This window comes from Cariama cristata, unplaced genomic scaffold (assembly GCF_000690535.1).
Source record: "Cariama cristata isolate BGI_N322 unplaced genomic scaffold, ASM69053v1 scaffold4158, whole genome shotgun sequence".
NCBI lineage: Eukaryota > Metazoa > Chordata > Aves > Cariamiformes > Cariamidae > Cariama > Cariama cristata.
The window spans coordinates 55,374-77,807 of NW_009629341.1; the positions used below are offsets into that span (position 1 = coordinate 55,374).

At 45.3% G+C, this 22,434-nt stretch overlaps 1 protein-coding gene across 1 annotated transcript in view; it reads left to right on the forward strand.

Moving 5' to 3' along the window:
* LOC104165470 (putative polypeptide N-acetylgalactosaminyltransferase-like protein 3) overlaps positions 1 to 22,434 on the forward strand; it is a 75,159-nt gene that overhangs the window by 39,663 nt on the left and 13,062 nt on the right. The window contains exon 2 of the mRNA XM_009705113.1: positions 19,044 to 19,229. Coding sequence (XP_009703415.1) covers positions 19,044 to 19,229 — 186 coding nt within the window. The remainder of the gene's footprint in view (positions 1 to 19,043; positions 19,230 to 22,434) is intronic.

Genomic DNA, 22,434 nt, shown 5'->3' on the forward strand with positions numbered 1-22,434 from the left:
TCAAAAATACCGGGGAACCGTTTAATGATGGAAGGAGAATTTTGCTCTCTACCCTCAGACAGAAAGCTAAAACCACATAGAAATGCCAAGGACGCAGGAGGAGAACCCCATCCTTTCCCTATCTGGGCTATTCACGGCAATAAGGAAGATGCGAGCATCCAAGCAGGCTTTTTCTCTGCCTCCAGCATGATGTCCATAGCTGTGCTTAACGGTGTGCTAGAGCTCGCTCATTTACAGGAAAGATCAATGAGCGGCTTCTAGTTAAACTAATGAAGCAGAGCTGAGAGGCACTTTTCAGACCCAGGGCCTCGGAGGAGCCGATCCTTTTGCACCTGAATGCATCTTTTTAATTAAAAAAAAAAGTTGTACCAGCATGTTCTGATTGAAATCTCAGCCCTGGTAGGTAATGATGGCATTGGCACCTCCCAGGCAAACCGCTGCCGAGTTCGGCGTGTGAGATCACGCTTAAGGCTGATTTAAAGCCCATCGAAGTGGATGGAAGCGTTTCCATTTTCCTTTAGGGACTTGGCTCACACTTTACAAGTGTAATTTGAAGTGGAGCCGGAAAGTGGCCAAGGCTTCATTTTAGAGGGAATTTGGTTGAACGGCTTTTCATTGCTTTAAGGTCTGCAGTGACTTTAAGGCTGCTCTATGACTTATAGGTAAAATGCAATAAAATATTTTAACATACTGGTATGACTTGCAAAACCATGAATAGCAGCCCTTCTGCTGCACGACCTTGCTAGAGCAAAGGGATGCATAAAAGGCAGCCTCTGCGCTGCCTCCGAGGCTGCAGCCATGGGCATTTTTTCCGGCAAGTGGTTCAGAAAAATTTGGTGATGGCAATCTGGGGGCAATCAAGGTGGGATCCTCTGATTTTATGGTTTGTTTCCATCTCCTGTGGTTTTGTCTATTTACAGGGAATGGCTATATTTGTCATTTTAAACTCATACCAAATGCAGGAAGGCTGATGAATTAGGCACTCGTAACAATTGATGTTGAAATCTAAACAAATGAATGAGAAGTGAGTCATAATGCCGTCACGACCTGAAGGCACAGCACTGCTCATTGTCTCTTTTCCTCTGCATTATTCACTTTATACATTCTGGTTTCCAAAACTCATTATTTCTGTTTGGGTTTTGAAATGCATTTCAGAAAACCCTGAGAAGTTTCCAAAACTAAAGTTAAAAAATGCTCTAGTTGATGAGAATGTTTTGTTTTGCTAAATCTGAAATTTTACTCCATTCACAGCTTTCATTTTTATTATAATTTATCATAAATTTTGAACTTAATGCAAAACCAAAAATACCGACACTCTCCATTCTGATGAGCTCTAAATGAGACTTGATCCATTATCTTGAAATGCTGCATTTCCTTTTTGGCGGAATTTCATTGAAATCACTATATTCCAAATTTTTAAAGAAAACATTTTTAAATGCTCCTGACACATCTCTGTTTTCAGACATGGCCAGACCTTTATAAGCTGAATTCACAGCAAATATCTGTAAGGTAAACGTCTGAGAACAGAATGGGACACTTCACATCTGTGTCCTTTATATTCGTGGTGCAGTAGAGCCTCCCAGAGCAAACCATAGTGCACGCGTGCCGCAGGTCTGTTCTTGAAAACGTGTCCTGTGCTGCTGCTCTGGGTTTTGTAGCCTCTGTCATGCATTTGAAAGGAATAAAATAGAAATAGCTTCTTCAGCAAAAAAGTTATTAGTTCTGGTGCACCCTTGAATGGCAAGCCTCTTAGTTGGAAGCAAAAGCTGAAAAGAGACATTTTCCATTTTATGATTTTGTCTGTGGAGAAAGTCCTTTTAATCTCAGTTTAATGAAAGCCGGCTCAAGATGTGTAAGTGACTGTGAGTGCGTGGAAGAGGCAGGAGTAAAACTTGAAGTGGGCTCCAAAGCAAGATGAATTTCTTCTTTAGATGAGGCAGAATTTGGAATGTGGCTGGGTAACCACCATACGCTTAATTTGCTTATAAGTATGTGATACTTCATTTAGATAAATGGCTTGGGAAATACTTCATATACATGGCGGAAAATGTGGCAGAATAAATTAGCTCAGTGGCAGTTACATCAGGAGCACCCATCTTTTTCAGTCTCTCAGACCAAAATAACTGAGAACAGTCTGGCCTTGTTAATTGTTTACTGCTAACGGGTGATGTCTTTCCTCCTTCTGCCCTCCCGCTAAATGACAGGGATTGCTTTTTCCACAGCACATCCCTTCTCCAGATAGAGCATTTTGAATAACCTGGTGAGAGTGCTGGTATAAGAGCACCCACCCATCCCACCGAGGCATCAGCAGCCTCTTCTGGGACTTGCTCTTGTCCTTCATCTCTGCCTTGCAAAAGTCCATGAGCCACCAGAAGACCCTACACAACAGTTCCCATTGTCCTTCCCATCCATGGTGTGCCAACTTGTTGTAACAGGTGACTTTCAATATATTGGGCCAGCTGAGAGACGGAACAGGAATGTCCTCTCCATGGACCAGGGCTATCTCAGAAGCTATGGTGCCTTGGCCTGAACTAGATGTATATGTAAGCAGATGTGTACCAGGAACTTGGCCAGATGGGTAGGTGACATCATGAAGAATTTTAAACTTGCTGATTTTTGAGGATATAGTATCTGATGGCAAGACTGTTTTGTCCCCACAGGGTAGAGTGATTTATACAGACTGTTTGTGGAAACTTACCTCATTGTCCCCTTGCTGGGAGCTGTCATGAGTACTTGAGAAGCAGCAGTGCTTTTGCGGGGTTTCTGTCCTACTCCAAAACAAAGCACTTTTTGTCTCTGGGTGTTGGTGCTACCAAAGTCCTGTAGACGTATGGTATGCAGCCCAGCCTGGGAAGTCCTCTTCTGCTCCATTCCTTCATTGCAGAGGCAGAGCATGGCCAAACACAACAGGACTGCTGTGTGATAGTGCAGGTGATACTGAACCATCCCAGCAGCACCCACACCACGTGGGCTCCTGTTTGTCCATTTTCTCCTATACATCCTTCATCTGGAAACTCTCGCTCTTCATCTTCTTCCCATGAAACCATGCTGCGCACATCTTCTCAGCCGCTCTCTGGAGACAGCTGATGCGGAGGAGCTGTTGTAGCACAGAGTGAAACCCGACTGGGTCAGCCAGCCCTCTAGTAAGAGAGCTGCTTATAAGAAAGAAATTCATGCTCTTCCCTGGGCTTTTTGCTCTCTGGCTGTAATGGAGGGATGGGAGAGCAATTGGCCTCCTAAGCAGCCTGCCATCCTTCCCTGCCTGCTCCAGTTATCCCTCCCCAATCTTGGAGCTGCTGGAAGGAGAAGGGATGAAGGAAGTGGCTTTCCCACAGGACACTGAGTCCACAGCGCAGATGTGTAATAAAATGAAAAAATGACCTTCTGTCCAGGCAATTGCAGCAGAGCTGCTCTGCCTCGCATAGCAAAACTGCCAAGGAGCAAAGCCCCCAAAGTCAGCCTGTGCTCAGCAATCCAGAGCTTTGCTGCTTTTCTTAGAGGCCAAAGGAAAAAGAGGGAATGTTTTTAGAGACACCAGTCCTTCTCCATGAGACAGCACGTCCTACTCTGGTCAAAGGATAACAAGTATGTTTTTTTTACAGAAAACGATCCCTTCTTTGTTGGTGCCAGCTCAAACTCAGCATAGGCAGTCTCACGTGGCTGAGGAAGACAACAACCCTATGTGCGGGTGTCATCTTGAATCCCATAGAGCCCCATCAGATTAAATGCCATCAGAGCTCTCTTCTGGCAATGGCCTGAAGCAAATTAGTTGGAGAGAGATGGGAAATAAAAGCACAGATTGTGATGTTCAAGACGTATCGTGGTCATGACATGGTCAAGCTCTGGCCTGGCTTTTGCAGATGCTTAGAAACAGTGAGCTGCTCTCCCCATGGCTGCTTCTGGAAAAAAATACGAAATTAAATCTGCAGAGGATTACTGAATACGAAAACTAAACCTATTGCTCAGGGAGTCCTTAAGCCACAGATTGCCTGAAGCTGGCAGGGACCTGGGGGCAGGTGTCACCATCTGCTTGCCCTGTTCTTCATTCTCATCCATGGGTACTGGCACATGGTTGCCACTGGAGAGGCCAGCCTTAGTGTGTGTACAAAGCCAGGTTATTATTGTAATCTTTACACAGCCCAGATAAGGCATGTGTCCCTGCAGAGCACAGCTCAGAAAATGTGATTTTCCCACTGAGGAGGCATTGTTGGACTCACAGAATCGGTTTGGTTGGAAGAGACCTCTGGGATCATCAAGTCCAACCTTTGCCCTAACACCACCATGTCAGCTAGACCAGGGCACTAAGTGCTACGTTCAGTCTTTTCTTAAACACCTCCAGGGATGGTGACTCCACCACCTCCCTGGACAGCCCATTCTAATGCCTAATGACCCCTTCTGTGAAGAAATGCCTCCTCATTTCTAGCCTGAACTTCCCCAGGCACAGTTTCAGACTATGCCCTCTTGTCCTGTCACTGGTTGTCTGGGAGAAGAAACCGACCCCTACCCCACTACACCCTCCTTTCAGGTCATTGTAGGGAGCCATCAGGTCTCCCCTTCTCCAGGCTAAACACCCCCAGCCCCCTCAGCCGCTCCCCATCAGACTTGTGCTCCAGACCCTTCACCACCTTCGTTGCCCTGCTCTGCACTCACTCCGGCCTCTCAAGGGCTTTCTTGTCGTGAGGGGCCCAAAACTGCACACGGGTTTTGAGGTGCAGCCTGACCAGTACAGGGGGATGATCACTGCCCTGGTCCTGCTGGCCACACTATCCCTGATACAAGCCAGGATGCCATTGGCCTTCTTGGCCACCTGGGCACACTGCATGACCTGGGCATGACCCAGTGGTCATTTCTGTCTGTCTCGTCGGATGTGCATGGTGCCCCCCGTGCTACCTTCAGCCTTCGCAGGATGCCCAACACTGGCTTTTTGAATGCTTGATGCTCTGGGCATTTGTAACGCTTCTGAGATGTCCAACAGCCAGAGCAGTGAGGACTACAAGGGAATGGTTGGGAATGCACGTGGGAGGTGGATGCTGCCACATGGGGTAACCTAAAGCGCAGCCCAATTTTGGCAGACTTGGAAAATAGCAATTTTGACTTAAAGATAAATTTCTACAGTGAGAGTCTGTTTTGTGTGCTGTTCCAGGCTGCGGCTGAAAAAGCAGAAAGATTCTCCCTGGAAATGTCTGATTAGAATATAATCACCATTTTCATACTTCTTGGTGCTTTTTGAGGCTCTCAGTTACAGGGAATGGTAATTGCTTTCTTCATGTTAGAATAAGATATCTGAGTATGTGTGTTCATAAGTATGTATACATATAAATAAATGAAAACATTAATTGTTTTCATCAACATGCCTCATTGGGAAAAAAAATTCCTTATGAGCTCTTTTTATGGCTCTCTAATAGCCATTCAAGTGACAATCTGTCTGAAACCAGCATTGTGGGATTATATCACTTCCACCACAGTTATTTCTAATTGGCAAACCAAGGACAAGAGGAGTCAGGGAAGAACAGATAAGGGCTGTGCTCTTGTTATTAAAATGCAATCTCAAAATTGGCCTCTGCTGAGTGAAATGTAGTGCCACTAACCGGGCTTACAGTACCTTTTGCAGGGATTGAGGGGCATCATTATTCTGCAGAGAATCACATCGTGGATGGTCCCATCTCCTCCATGCTCTAAGGAACCTAGAAGACATCTCAGGTGGGGTTTTCAGTCTGGTACCTGTGGACACTGGCTATCCAGGAATTATTTTATGGTGTGTGTGAAGAGGATGAGAAAAATAAGTTCTTATATGATGCACGGTAATCTAACTTGGAGAAGTTTCTGAAGGGATCTTCTCCTCAACTGGAAAATTTCACAGGAGTCGGAGATTAGAAACATCTGAAAAACACCACAGTAGACATTTAAGTTTAAAATATCCCTAAAAGTCCTACTGTACAAAATAATTCCTTATATTTCAGTATCTTGAGCGGGCCTCAGCTGAGGTTGGACTACTATTGCACTAAGAATTATCCACATGTGCTGTGACTGCCTCTTTCCTTGTGATTTTATCTCAGTTAGACTACATGAGTTGTAAAAGGAGAGAACAAAGGTAGATAGCACAGAAATAACTTGTCAAGATGCTCCATGGGAGAACCAAGACAGTATTTCACACTTTCTCTACCCTAGCCCAGTGGTGTCCTCACTGTGACCTCCAGACATCAGTCTTAAACATCTCTGCACAGGAATTGTAGAATAATTCAGACTGGAAGTGACTTTTGGAGGGCTGTAGTTTACTTCCAGCTCAAAGCTGGCCAAGCTTCAGAGTCAGATCAGCTTCCCCAGAAACTTGCCAAGTCAAGAATAGAGAATGGAGGCTCCACAACCTCTCGTGGTCTTGTAAATCCTGGCTGTGGAAGCTAAGCGTAGGGAAGGTATATTTTCCTGTTGGCATTAATATAAATAGTTTGAAATCAAAATAGTTACAGAACCAGAGCTTGCTGTAAGGTGCACGTAGGAGGGAGGACCGCAGCCCTGGGATGCTCACAGCCGTGCACCCAACCAGTTGGCACTGTAGGGGCAGAGGGCCTATGGGTCTCCTACCCACCCCTCTGCTCCCCAAGATGCTTCTTGGACTACATACTATGTGCATCTGCGGGGGAAACATAAGGAATTTGGGATATTTCAGGGTTTTCATAAGCACAAACAAATGCCTGAACACCAAAGTGGTTTTGTAGCCATGTGTTTTAACTTTTGCATAAAGCTCCTGCTTGAACCTGTCAAGTACAGCTGTATGTGTGATTGATTTACAGCAATTTTGTGTGGGTAGCTTAACCTTCAGCCAACATTCAGGGTAGCGACCAGACACCGTGCTAGCGTGGAGACGCACCTAGCTGTCCCTTCTGGGAAGGACGAGCGAAAGGGCATCCTGATATAGCAGCTTGTTGCTGCCTCTTCTGTGGCACAGCAGCCAGGTAATGTCAGAGTCATCTGGGGACAGCTGAGAGCTAATGCTTCGTTTGGGTCACACCGCCGTTAAATTGCACTGAAGAGATGCAATATAATGAGCACAACAACCAGCCGGCGTTTGCTTCGTGAAAAATCATTAGTTGTGATGCTCTGCGAAGTGGTGTCCATGCTGTGACCAGACCCCAAGGTAAGCAGAAAGAAATGAAGGAGGTGGTTTATGGCTGGGCTTTTGGGAGCAGGGGAGTGTTGAAATGTGCTCCTTGGGAATGGGGTGCCAGCTGTAACAAGGTAATGGAGTCTGCAAGCACCCGAGGTAGGATTTCAAAACCACTTTGATCTCTACCCTGGCAGTTCAGTCCCACGGATCAAAGGAGCAATTTGCAATGCGGGTTATAAGAGGACTTCATGTGAAGCAAGATGCTCTCTGGGCAGCCATGAAGGACACCTTCCTACCATAGCGATGAGATGCATGAGCACAACTGATGCCCGTTTGGCAATAGGCAGAGGTGGATGTGTCTGTGCTGGGGAAGGGTTACTGCTGCTCTGCTGGACATTAATGTCATCACAGATCTCCGAACGGAGCTGCGGCCAAGGGTACTCTTGTTCCAGTGGGTCAGGTCACCCTGAAAAGTGCAGTAGTAAATGTGTTCTGCCTTCACTGGTTTTGGTTGAGTTAGGTTTAGGCGGAGCTCATGCAAGCAGCTTTGCCAGCAGATCTGGAATATTTTCTTAAGGTACCCTGTGATTATTTAATGATTATAAATAATCCAAACATGTAAGTTCACTGTAGATAGGGGAAAGCATGAATTGACCAGGATACATTTGCCTTTTTCATACCACCAATACAAGGCCCTTTGTAATGTGGAGGATGTAACACCTGAGCATGCAGATGTGTCTATGACAGCCCTCATCAAAACCATGTGAATACTTTCTGCATTTGACACAAAGCTATTGCTGTTGCTGGTTAGAGAGAGAGGCTGAAATCCTGGCTCTGGGAAAGACAATGGGAGTTGTGCTGCTGATCTCAGGGAGGGCAGGACTTAATATCCACACAAAGCTTTGATCAAGATTAGATTGTGCAGGAGCAGTGATAATACTATTATTAATAAAAATAGAAATGCAGCTCTGTTTTTAAACAGTGCTGTGTATAACAGGAGGAAAAAAACCATTTTGCATCAGACATGGTTTTGCTTCCATCACTTCCAAATCTGTCCCCACTCGCTGCACAGCCTCGGTCCTCTTGGCTATTGCTTTTGTGCGCTAGTTGAAGGGTTGAATTTCTGGCTGCTGTGAGCAAGTTCAAGTCCTCTGAAGTCAGTGGCCGTGCACACAAAGTATGTCTACATCAAGGTGAGTACGAGCTCTGACGGCTTGCTCTGGAAACTTTTGAAGATGAAAGAGAGAGTCCAGATGGACGGCCACCAAGGTAATTTGATGGTCTTGGAGTGTTTCATGGATAGATCAAGCAGCTGCACCACAGTTACCACCCTAAACCCTGCCCCCAAAGACAGGGCTTCCAAATTTAAAATCACAGCTCCAGCTCAGCGATCGTTCTGTCCTGACGTGCAATGTTTCAGGAGTTGGCCAGACTTGAAGGAGTGATGTTCAACAGAGGATAGTGCCTATCGTGTTGTGATGAGCAGCTGTTAGTAGGTTATTAATCTTAGAGAACCTTTGCACAATGCTTTACCTGCACATGTACCAGAATTTTAACATTGTTTTTTAGCGGAGGGTGAAGGCTGTCTGTGACAATCAGTTATCAGTGGTTTTGCTGATGATAGCTTCAGAACCACAGCAACTGCTCGGGCTTTAAACTTTCATACCTGCTTTGAGTTGCAAAGTATTCATTATTTCAAAGTATGAGACAGCTCCGCTGAAGAGGGGATTTTAACACTGCCAGAGAAAATAAGCAGATGGCAGAGTGAATGGCAAAAATATGACAGAGCTGCCCTGGTCTCTAGCCATCTGGTTTGGACCTTCATTTAACATTTCAAACTTGCACACGCTAAGTCCGTCTGCAGCGGAGTTGGTGCTGGGAGGGGGAACGTGTTGGGCAGTAGCACACAGCAGCCCGCAGATGAGGATCTGTCCTCGGGAAAATGGGTAGATACTTTTTACCCTCTAAAACAAGGGCCAGACAACAGCTGGGTTCCAATTTTCGCTTGCCCTGCCTGAGCTGCCCACAGGTCATTACAGAAGTGGTGGTCAGGTATCTGTGGCAGTGCAGCATCACTCTTGGTTTTGGCAGGACCAGGAAAACAGGTTTTGCAGTGGCTCCCTCCAGCTCTTTTGGACATCAAGTCTGAGCATTTCCTCCTGTCTAACCCATGATCAGCTAAAATACAACAATAAAATTCAGAATGGTGCATTTTTCAAAGGAATTTATATACCTATGGTTCAGATACATCCAGCTCCTTCTGCCTTGGTGGCGGCTGGGTGGCAGAGCAGGCTCTGTGTGCAGGGAACAGGCAGGACCCTTTGAAGCCCCTCCTAAGAAGAACAAGATCTAAAAATAAGGTAGAGAGCCTTAGATAAACCTAACAGTTTGTTTCACCACTGTTGTTCAGAATCCTTTCCAAGCATAACGAATGAGAAAGACTGTGGCAAAAAACATCGGAGAGCTTAGGAAACACTGTCAGTCTGGCTTTGAGCACTGACAAGGCATAAAATACCGTGTCTGTACGTACTCACAGGCATTCACACCAAATAATAGACACACACAGACACTGCATACATTTCCTCCTTCTATATTTGCATGCTCTAGTTTTAAACTCATTAGCTGCTCTTTTTGATGAGTTACTTGAGCAGTTTTCTGCAGAGAGGATGGGCTGAGTCACATTCAGTCATATCCATCTATGAGCATCTATGGAGGAGCTCGGCTTCCTTCCAGTGCCTTCCCCATCAGGGTCTGATGAAAGGATATCTATAATTACAGATCACAAAAGCCGCAGTCGTGATGTACTGGAGTTAAGAGGACTGGAAAGAGCTTGGTGGAGCCGGGGTGCTGTCAGCTCAGGAGCTGCTCTATCACGCGCCTGCCTCTCTCTGCATAAATAATTCTGTTTCAGGACTGGCTCTTATGGTTAAAATGATACATGGCACCTGCCCCCCTCCTCCTGCTGCTCCCCACATGGAATTGTGTTAGTCCGAAGAACCATCTACGGATAATTTTCTCTAAAGGCTTTTTTGCATGAAAAATAGATCAAAATTCTGTTGAACTATTTATGCTATTTTATTTTTACAGCTTTGACAGAAATGGTAATAGGAAAATGAGATCAAGATGCTTTTGGTACATTACTGGCAATAAAATAAAATAAAAAAAAAAAAAAAAGAAAAAAAAAAAAAGAAGAACCGCCAAGTAGTTGAGGGTCAAATCCTGCAGGTAATTTCTGTACTACGAGCATATAAAGCCCAGCATGTTACTGTCTGTCTGAAGGGGCTTACAGGTATTGTTGATGCTGTTTTTAAGGCACTTGTCTTTTATGAGTCTGTAATAATCTTTGCATTATACTATTACAACATAATCAAGTCCTTGTCACGCTGCCAAGACTGATCAGATAACATCAGAGCACTGAGGAGTTTTAGTACTAAACTTATTAGGAGAGACCCAGATTTATACCACGACAGTTGCAAACCACTTCAGTGCATAACTGGAGCTTTGTGCTCTGCAGGAATGCGGGTCTTAGCCATATGGGAGCTGGTGATACAAATTTTGGCTCCATCTCCAGTCGAGGCTGGGAGTTCAGATGTGAGAGCATCTCCCAGTTTCACCAAGCATTTGCGAGGTGTGGATTTAAAAATACTCTGCTCCTCTTTTTTTTAAAAAAGTAACTTTTGGAAGCGCTAAAATGACAAAAGCTACAGTTGCTCTGGCTGTTATAGTTTAATTTTGCAGCAATTAAAATAAATATCAGTCCCGATGCACTGAGAAGTGAAATGTTTCTTTGCAGCAGTTTTTCCAAGCCAAGGGGGTGTGGACACTTGTCATTACAGCTCATCCTCCCCATGCTGTGCTTTGTGATCGGAGTCTTTTAAACGCAGCTTCCCACCAAGCCCATTCTTATGTATCTTATCTGGTGATAAAGTCAAATCAATACCTATTGTAGGCAGGAATGATGCACTATTTAGAACAGGTTGTGTTGCATTTGTTGGAGAAGCACAGCATAAATTTTTCATTTGAAAAGCCTCCAGTTTGAGCAAACACAATTGCAGTGTGTATGTATCATTCTCCCTGAACTGTGGCAGCGCAGAGAAATCACTGCTTTGCATTGATGTGAAGCTTGCTTTATTCTAATGTCTCCAATATGTCAGATGTTAAACTATTTATGTTCCTTGCTGAGTTAAGAGGATGAAAAGCATGGCTATTACTCAGTATTGCTGTAGATTTGGATTTGTGGAGTGAATTGCGCACCTGAGTTCCACTGTTGTTTGGCATTTTTTAGTGACCGTTATAAAAGGAATGAATTTAGTAGTCTCAGTAGGAAAGGTAAGACATTTGGACACTTGACAATATGGACATTTCTGTTATTGGTCTGGCACAAGGTAGACAGGAACCATCCAAAGTGGTATCATCCGTGAGAATAAAATGTGAGAAAATGAATGCCAAAAAGAAAAAAAATTATTGTTTTAAATGTAGTATTACCTTCTCCTCCCACTTCCATGCTCTGCTTGAATGGACATGGTGTGAGGTGGTCAGGTTAGGACACAGTCCATTCAGAACTCATATTTTAAGGAGATGGCATGTGAATACCACTCCTGATCTGGCTGCCTGGCCCTGATCCTCTCGGAAGGGTTTTCTGTGGCCTCATGACAGAGAAAAGAAAGCTACAGATTTAGCAACAAAATTTCTTTTCCCGTTTCAGCTGCAGGATGCCCAGTCTCTTTCTCTTCTTCATAGAGGTGTCCAAGGTAATTTATTAGTTGTTCAGGATGAAGTTGTGTTGAGATTTCCAACAAGATGATCTCTGTTGGGTCCATCAGTGGAGACGTTGTCCCTGCCCGCACGGTGTTGCCGCCTTCTGAGATCGATGTACCAAAGGGTTTGTCCCTCCTGGTGCTTGAAACGCTTCACCATTGGTCTGGCTGTTGGTCTTGGCTATAGGTACAACGCTGCACCTTTGCTGGATCTATAGCAGAACAGCCTCAAAGGCGGGACCTTCACTGCTTTTGTACAAGCTCTCACACCGCCAGTCCTCCCTTGATATGATCTGTGAAAATCCACATATCCAAATTAAAAAGCAGTCCTTTTCAAGGAGTGCTTCTGTCCACCTGCGGAGATCCTGAATACTACATTCCACTGCAGTGGAAGTAAAAAGTTCCCAGAGAGCGCTGTTTTTTCTTCTTTTTTTTTCCCCCTTTGTACGTGGTTTCTTAACTCGCCTTCATGTAATTCAACATTTCTACTGAAGTTCTTGCTGTGATTGTTACATGAGATACTGACATTCACAATAACTTGAAGGAGCACTTTAGTGGTGAGATAGGATATAACACTTATATATAAGTGTATGTAAAAATATAAAATACCACCCAGCTTGCCATGTGTGAGAGTTACGCAACTTCTGATTGTCACCCATAAACAGCCATCAGCTAACTGTGTGGAGGTGTTTATTTACCAGAATTTGGATTTAACAGACTTGCTGTGGTATGTGTCTCTCACTGCTACGTTACCCGAGCCTTGTGCCAGGGAAATAAAGGTATTACTGCTCAGTTATGCTTGTAAGTACCAAACCATAAAATTTTCTAGAGGAAGTAAGGCCAACAGGCTGCCTTGGCTCTGTGCTGAGGATGCTTAAGTAACGGGGAGGTACTGCATTACCTCTCTCTTCAAGGATTCGAAGTGAAAGGGATGGTTGTTCTAAAACCACGGTGTGTTTGCTTCTCCTTGCAGAAGCCGTTGCTGTGGGAATCCTTGCCCCCACTGCCGGGAGGTGAGGAGTTTGGCTCGGGCTCCCCTGCCCCACGTCGGCATTACCTGCTCGAGTCTTGTCCCCGCCCTCGTGGAGCACCCGTGTCTCACCGGAGACAAGCAGTAGCTGTGCTTTGGGCACTAGGGATTGCAGAGGTTTGGGGGAGCGACTTCATCCCATTCCTGACCGCTTTCTGCTGCTCCGACATCTTGGGGAGCAGGACGTGGCAGTGCGAGCTCAACCCTGGGGACATCCTCCCGTGGTGGCCTGCGGGGACGTGGGGTGGAGCATGGCCAAAGCAGGAACAGAAAGGATAGAAACCGCTTCAGCTACGTAGCTGGAGATGTATCTGTATGTGTTGTTGCTTCTGACAAAAGGAATAATTTGGAGAGATACCATGTCTGAGAACTATACAAGGGAGCATGTGGAAAAAATGCTTATTTCTTTTCCTTTTTTGCTGTTTCTCAAATTTATTATTTAGGTCTTTGTTCTGATACGTTTCATATTTTTTTAGCTGCCCTGGGTAATTGTGTTTTTCCCTTAACTTAGGAAGTTACTTTTAAAAGAAAGGAGGGGGGGGCAAAGATAAGGCAAAGCTGTTAAATGGGAAATCTATTGCTAATTAAGGCATGGTTTTGCTAATCGCCTTAGAAATGAAGTTATCAGCTGAAAAAGCCTGGAGTTTGTGTAATGAAAGTTAGGAGCAGGTTTTTTTCCCCCCCTGTTTCCTTCTGTCACAATACATTCAGAGATTAAAAGTTTACCTCACAGACTCATCTTGACACCATTAGACATGATGTCTCTTTGCATTAACTGCAGGCGGGCTCGAGCTGTTCTAGGATATATTTCAGTCTGAATAGTTAAAATTTGGCAAAGTTATAAACAACTAAAGTCAGGATCCTTTAATGGGAGCTGTCAGCGTTCATTGTAGATGTCACGTCGCACTCCAGCTAGAATGCTGCATCCAGGACCCAAGGTAGTCACTGTCCCTTCCTATTTTTTATTATTAGTATTATTATTAATGATAATCCAGGGATGAGGAGGAAGCACAGCATTATATAAGGCAGTGGCCCAGGGGTGCCAACAGTATGGTTTTTCATCTGGAGATGCTGATGGTTGAGAGGAGAAGGTGCTGTGCTGGGGCAGGGCACCGTCTTGGCGCTCCGCTGGCTGGAAACCAGCCCCAGTTTTGCCTCTTGATCCTCCAGAAGTCCTTCTTTCTTTTTCTGATCTTGGCTTTCTTTGTGGGAAAAACAGATGGTGAGCCCCAATTCCCTTATATGGCTTGCAGGCGCGTGAAGAGAAGCGGGACATACGAGTTATTCTGACATCCCAGGGGAAGCAGCCCCTGCGTCAGTATTTTCTGATGAAAATATTCTCCTTAACTTAATAATTTTATCTTTTACTTCCCTACCAGTGGGCACCATGGCATAGCAAGGACTGCTTGCAGGAGGCTGGGGATAGGAGCAAGGTTTTCTTAATGTATATGCATTAAATCTCTGTTTTCAAAGTTATTTTTTTCACCCATTCTTTTGCTAGAGCTGCGGCCATGCCTTCCCTGTGTGTGTCCTTTGCTTCTCAGTGGTTGCTTGCTGGGCTTCAGCGCTCCTGCACCTGCACCCAAGGGAGGGAGCCCCGAGGGGTCCCCGTTCCACGGAGGGGGTGGCATGTGGTGGAGGAAGCAGCTCTAACCTGCCGGAGAGGATGAGGTGGGACAAGACAGCAGCCCTCCATGCTCAGCAGCATCCTCCTGCTTGTCCCAAGTGATGTCCAAAGACATCTTCTGGGTTGCTCCCTCCAAGCAAACCAGACCTGTAAAGCACTAATAGCACTGGCACTACCAGCCTCAAGGCATGAGTTTGGCCAACCCTTCCAGTGCATATTTCTAGCCCTGCTCGAAAGAGGGGTGCAGATGATGCCTTGCGCCTGGTGTAGCACAGGACAGGCTTTTGGCACCCTCCTGGGTGGTGGATCTCCTCTGAGTCACCCTTTTCTGCCTGGCTGGCTCCTTTGACATTAGGCAGATTGCCAAAAGCCTTTTTGTTTAAATAATGCTCCTTGGAAGTAATTGCTGGCTCTGGCAGACAGGAGCAAAGCAAATTGATAACTGCAGTATAGTTTTGAGGGCAAAGGGGATCATGGACAGTAATTGTTCTTAACTGCATAACACTTGGAAAATTGTTTGTGCAGCTGCTGCAATGAGCTGGTCAAGCAAAATTGAGATTTTCTCGCTGTCTCTATTACATGCAGAAAGGACCATCGGTATGCTGTGTTTTGTGAGCAGTCTTCCATTCTCCCTCCATCACCAGTGATGCAGTAACCACAGGGGACGTGCATTTCCCCAGGCAGTGCCCGGATGCCTCCTCCCTTGGCTTGTTCACAGTCCCATCAAACAGGCCTGGTCACCGTTGTTTTCCAGGATGCTCCCAAACACTACGGTTACTCGTGTCCTAGACGAATGAAGGACATGTCCTAGGAATGAAGTCATATAGAGTGCTCCATAAGAGCACTGTAAAGCAATTTTGATTTTGCAATTGGAGACCTGAAGGCTGATGACAGTGGAGATGCTGATGTCTTGACCAGGAGGTCCACATGCACAAGAGAGGCACCTGGACCTCCCTTGAAGCTCTATTGCCATGTTGCATCATGCCAAATCTGCTCCCCATTTTGCGTTATCCCCAGCGCAGGTCACTGAGATGCTGACTGTTTCACAAATGTTTTCGTACACCCATGACACCTTTGTGCTTCTGAAGAGGGACTAGAAAGCAAAATTGGGTCACCCCATCACTGGAGCATGGCGGTGAAGTCACATGCTAACCAAAATTTGCCTCCCACATGTGCAAAAGCTTCTAGAAAGTAGATGGCCAGTGCAGTTTCAGCTGTACTTGGACAATCACTGCTTGAGAGGAATTGGTGCTTTTCCATGCTGAATTCTTAGGACAATCACATTTTACTTGGAAAATAATTGCAAGTGTATTACCCAGCAGCTTTCTGAAAAGCGCATCAAAGATCTCTGGGTGATGGATTTGTTTTCTGTTTGTTTCTCTGGGATTTCTTCACTAGAATTGAGTGTTAACTAGTTAGTTATAAATCCAAGCCCTGTGTGTAGACTGATGGAGAAGTTATTGAGTCACCGTCATTTACTGGAGGGGGATGCTTCTATTTTTAATTCTGTGTTTCTTTACGGGTGGATGAGTGGCAAGCTAATAGTCGTGTTGAAATTTGAATGTCAGAAAACAAGGGAGAAACTTGAGACTTGCTCGTCATATTTACCCTGCTGCATTACATACTCTATCTTGAGTCTTTAAATGTGCCTTTACATACCATCCATGCGTATTTTATAAAATGAAGTGATCATGATTTCATCCTTTGTAGGATGCAATATAAAAGACTCTGTCTTCTTAAATAGGCTAAACATGAATTAATTTGACAATACCTTATTTTTCTGATTGGTCTTAATGTTGTGCTGGCTCTTGATTACCCATCTACTAAGAGATAATTGTTCAAGGAATTGGCAGAAACAACATGCTGGACTGGTTGTCCTGTTAATGCTATTGCAACTAATAGACTATCTTAGGGGATTGTAGGTTTATTTGCTATAAATGTGAAAAATCTACTTAATAGGAAGGTAATCTATTTGTTAGAAGTCTTTGGTGGGATAAATGGCTGCTCAACAGGGACATAAATGAAGGTTCCCAAAGAACCTTCTGTGCTCAGGGTCTGAGTGCCACAGGGGTGAAGTTGGTGCAGGTTGGGACATCAGGGCACAAGCGAGGCGATGACTTCCAGCCTTGCTGGGAGGATGGAGGTCCGCTGAGCCCTTTTGGTTGCAATGTCTCACAGCTCATCTCACGCTGGCACAAAGAGAACACAGTCTGGGGCCGTTCACCACTCCACAGTCAGGGTTATTGCAAGGATAAAGCATCACACTGAACTTGTAGGGCAAGTACACCTCATGCTTTGTGGCCATGGAGGATGTCCCCTGGATTGCAGCTGCTGTGCTGTCACCTGTAGACTGGTTCACATGCATTTTTGGATGTCAGCAGGAGCAGAAAGTCCTTGCCAGGCCACAGGGGAGCAAGCAAGGTCTTCCTGGGGCTGTGGATTACTCCTCTGTACACTGAGGACAGCAATGCCAGGTGCGACTTGGACTTGGCCATCTCCTGTGCAATAGTCTCTTTGCTCCCCTTGTTACCAGCAGAAATGTTTATAAATGCCCTGTAAAAAGTTAGATTTTTTTATTTATAATGACAATTTAGGCTTTATTTAGAAGATAGAAGTATGGTCTTTCCTTGCGTTAGTGCCTTTTTTGAATTAATTTTTTATTGATCTCTCTGGAACTGGTTTGTGGATACATATATAACAAAAACCCTTTGCACAATGCCCAACACTCTCTCTCTTAGGTGATTACAAGATGTACATTTCAAGATAGTTTGTACAGATATTCCAGAAATCTAGGAAAGCTGTCTAGCATAAAGCCATGTGAATTATTTAACTAAAGCACGGAAAGACAGTAGTGCCCCTTTACTGCTAGAGGCAAGCTTGCTGGAAAGTGACATTTTTATTACGTCACGGTTTTTACATTTTTAAAATAATTATTCTGATCTCAAATCAGGACGAAACCTAACAAATCCCCGAAACTACAAAAACAGATGGTGCTGGGGCTTTTTCTGGACTGGCAGTTTTATTCAGTGTTGTGGTTGAATCCAGCAGCTTTGGGAGCACCCAAGGGCAGAACTCGATGCTCCTGTTTCACCGAGACATTGAGAAACTAAAGAACTGAGCAGGCAAGAAACACAGGCAGTTTCTGTCAAACTATTGCCTTGGGAATATTCCTTTAAAAATATTTTTTTCTTTAGAACTACCTCGTTGACTTCTTACTTGCTTTGCCGGTGTGTGGCCTGTTGCAAAACTTCGAGCAGACCTTCTGGAGTTTGCTGACCGGAGGCGAGCGTGGTTGCAGCTGGGTAGGAGGAATGGGCATGCCCCTCATCTCAGACATCAGCTCTGAATTCACTCTGGAGGCATGAAATTGTATTTAAAAGTGTTTAGAAACGTCCAACAGCAGAACAGGAGTAAGATGGGATTATTTTTTTTTCTACATGTTTGTGCACCAGCTAGTAAAATGGATTTTTCGCTCAGATTTTTTGCTGTGGGCTCCTATATTCTGCAGCAATCCAAGTGAGAATGGCATAAGTAGTGGGATTACCCCAAGGGAAGACGTCTCCCTGCGGTACTACCCCTTACTTGTGTCACTCGGGCTTGGGATGTGCACATGCCCCGCGTTGGGTGGGCTAAACCCACCGCTTAGAGATTAAAAAGGGCAACTGATAGAGTCAGGAGACTCCTTGTGCTACCGGGAGAGCGGATTGAGCAGGGTCGGTAAAATTTAGGGAACACAGATGGGATAAAAGGTGGTGAGCCTGGACGAGATCCCAGAAACGATGGGTGTTACAACAACTGTGCAAAATGATAATGCGGAGCAGACTGCAAAATAGGTGAAACTGGGATTATTAGGCCAGTTTGGCATATGTGTTTGTAATGATTGCCCGGGGTCTGGTGTCCTGGGTATGCATCTAATTTAAGGGAAATAACTTCTTGGTGAAGACAAACAGGGAGGGAAGAACCCAGGTATGGCAAGTCTTTCTGTGAATTCCCTTTCCGTGTGATATAGAGAAGATCTCAAAAGATTTTATTAACTTGTAAACTGTGATTTAAGGGAATTTTAAATGGCATGTGAAAGAAAAATAATGAACAAATGTTTTCAAGTGGGGAAAATCTGTCTCTGCCATATGTTTCACTGAGTCATCCCTTCTGCAGGAGATCTTGCAATTGTTTCAACTATTCCAGTCGCTAATCTTTTTTATTAGCAGCAACATCACCGTAAAATCAGCACCCGATCCTACAACGCATTAATACCATGTACTGGATATAGACCTGATCCCTCTAAAACTGACATGTGTTTTGCTCTGGGCACAGGTTAAATTTGCTCTGCCTGTCTCGCCGTTGAGTAAAGACCAAACCTGGCCGTGAGTTTCCACTTGCCACCTAGATGATGTGATGCTCTGAGCTTGCCAGGATGTTACAGAAACCTTCAAACCCCACCACTTCTTTCTCTTTAATTTATACATGGACCCTTTGCATCACGGCAGAGCCCCGTGCTGACAGTGTTGTGTGGTTGTGTTGCAGGTGTGGTTGTGTGGCGGCAGCATGGAGGTCCTGCCCTGCTCCAGGGTGGCTCACATCGAGCGCAAGAAGAAACCCTACAACAACAACATTGGGTTTTACACCAAACGCAACGCTCTGCGGGTGGCTGAGGTGTGGATGGACGACTACAAATGGCACGTCTACATCGCGTGGAACCTGCCGCTGGAGGTACGGTCATTGCACCCTGTCCTAACTCTTCACTTTATTGGGTAAAAAACTTGAATTATAGAGCATTTAGTGCCTTTGGGTGACAGAGAGCCTTAAATACCCTGGGTTGCATCCCCAGATGTGGAAATCTGCAGGGCTCCCTCAGCTTTGATGGAGATGCTGGAAAACCTACAGATTTTGGAGGAATTCCTACTGTTCACATCAGCCTTTTTGTTTTCATTTCTAAAAATTAAACCTGCATTGTAGTGTTTATCTCCCCGTTGAGTGTTTACACAGCGTGAGTTTATGTCATGACACTGCTCTGCAGTCTGTAAAGTCAATTGGCAGAAGATTATGAATATCAGCATCATTAGTACATGAGGGTTTTTCCTGTGGCTCGGGTGGGTCCGTGTTGCGTGCAGCCCAACTAAGGTTTCCCAGCTCACAGGTGCTGTCGCTGCCCCGCACTCACTGGGAATGGTGTGTGGTCCAGGTGCCTGGGCCGTTTGCTTTCCCAGTGTTGGGAAAGTCAAGGTCATCAGCACTTAGAAACCATGTTCAGAAGTAAAGGGTTGGACGTCAGTGGCTCCCAGGAGGAGATCCCCTCCCAGCAGCACTGCGTGCAAATGCTCCAGAAACACACTCTTCAAATAGCTTTGGTGGTTATGTTTATTTCTGGACAGAAATGGTTAGATTTTCTTAGATCTGACATGTTATTTTTCATGTAAGTCCTGCCATGTCACAGCATGGTGCATCTTTGGAAAACCATGGGATCACGCCAGCAAGACAAGCTGACCATGCCCAGGGCACACATCCTGCACATGGACCTCTCTAGATGATTCCTTGCTCTTCTGCGTAGAGCTCTGTAGGCTTCAAGAGGACTTTATGTAGGTCCAAGGCTGGTGCTTTCGCTCTGGTCTCTGTGCAGGTTATATCTAATCATGAAACCCAAGAGCATCTCCTGCCTCCGGGTCTGAACGCTGCCTGGAGCGTGCTGGGAGCACCCTGGGCTGGGCCAGTCCCCCCATCTGCTGCCTCTGGTCCTGCCAGAAGAAGAAGAAGGGGTGGTGGGGAGGGGTAGGCAGTGATGCTCTCCAGGCTGTGGGTGGGATGAGGATTCTGGGTGCCCTGCAGAGCTCCCCGACACCCGCTCCACTTGCAGTGTACTTAAGTATGAGCACTGGGTGGCTCCGTTCAAGTGTGAGGAAAAACTGTTGCCACGAGTGGCCAGACCCCATGTGAGCAGTTATTTACAGCCTCCCTTTTGGGGCTAAAAATAAACATGAAATATTCATACCTTGCAGATCACATCCCTGCAAGGAGCTGCTGCAGCCCTGATCCTGCTGTGACAGCATCCCCGGCTGGCAGCACTGTGCTCCGGGGCATTTTGAAAAACGATAAAACGTAAAAACACGACCTGCTGCTGCTTTCTGAGGAAAGGTTACGTCTGGGGAGAGTTACTGGCATTTAAAGCCAAGGTAGTCACAACTTTGTACTGTATTAGAGAACAACAGGTACCTGGGAAGGGTCGGTGAGCCAGTTTGAGCGCTGCCGGTTTGTCGTCCTGGGGGTGGTGGGGAACCCTGGATTAGTTCATTATTGAGAAATAGTTGGATAGAGTTGGAAAGAATTGCTGTTTATCCAGCGAGCTGCAGGAGGGCACTGGCTGTGACGGGCACCGCTCCAAGCATTTGGAGAGGCAGAGAGTTGCCTGCAGGACTGAATGATTTCAGGTCTCTTAAAAATAGGTTGCAAGATCCAAATACCCATAGGCTGGGATCATAAATTACTATGGGTTCAGCCCTGATCGTTGGGTGAATTCCTTTTCAGAGGTAAGGCACCATGCTCCTGCTCAGGAAAAGCTTTGGCATGTGGTAAAAAGGGATTAAAAATCATTGGGAAGCTGCAGGTCCTGTACGGCTCGGAAAAGGCAGCATCACACGACTTGGCACTGGGGGTGGGTCTGGGGAAACAAATCTGGGTTACCCTAAAACCAATTTGAGATTTTTATATAAATCTTACCAGTAAAATCGAGATTTAATTTTAGAGAAGCCTTGTTTGACAGGTGGTATTGTGCAGGGGGTTATGGATATACCCTCAATTATTTTGCGATGCCACTCTATTCAAAACCAAGCCAAACCCCATGCACTGAATATTTCAGGTGCTGACTGGTTTGTAGTCCCATCTCACCCACTCAGATTTCAGCCTGCCGTAGAATCGTAGAATGGTTTGGGTTGGAAGAGACCTTAAAGATCATCTGGTTCCAACCCCCCCTGCCGCGTCCTACCTGTCTACACTGAATCATCTTTATTTTTACCTATGAGCTACCAGTCACGCATTAAAATGGTGTCTTCTCTAAAGCAGAGTGAATAATTCATTAGAAGATCATTACAAGCGTTGTAATGGAAAATTGCTTTCCCAGCTGTATTTAATGATCACTACAAAAGGCAAGAGCTGGAGCTAAAATAAAGTAGAAACCCAGACACTTGTGGGAGGGAGTGAAAGAGGCTGCAATGTGCCTTTCGTTTCCTTCACCTGGCTGCTCCATTAGTTCCCCAAATTCTGTAATGGAATAAAAGGTTAAAGGGGGGCAGCTCTCTTCAGCCTCTGCTCCCACCTCCTGTAAGATTACTCCTCTGGGGACAGATATCATAGCTTTTTCTACTTTTAAATCGGCTCAAGCAGTGGGGTTCCTCTATGTCTCCAGGGAGACTATTTCACCACATAATTGTCCAAATTGTCAAGAGGTTTTTCTGAGGTTCAGACTCAACTTCTCTTCTCATGTAATTTTCATCCTTTATTCTTAGCTATCTACCTCTATTATATATGAATCTTAAACCTTTCTTTTTTTTCTTCTTTTCTTTTCCCCCCTTATTTTATACCTTTTAACTGTGCTGTCCTCTGCATTGCCTCTTACTAGGGTCACACACCCTTAGTGTGTCAGAGGAAGGGTTTTGGTGCTCAATGCACAGTCAGGGATTTGCATTTCTAGGATTCAGCATGTGATTGTCTTTTAAATCCTGATGTGTATTTGCTGTTAAGCTCTTCTGGAGGTCCTGCACGTCAGTACCTAAAAGGGAGGTGAGATCTTTTAAAAATACTATGTCATTGTGCCCGTTGACAGATTCAGTCTGTCCCAGATGGATCCAAAGCCGAGAGCAATCAGTGGGAAGATTCGCCTCTGTTAACTGCACTTGCCATATTTCCTTTCAAAACCTTTTCTTCT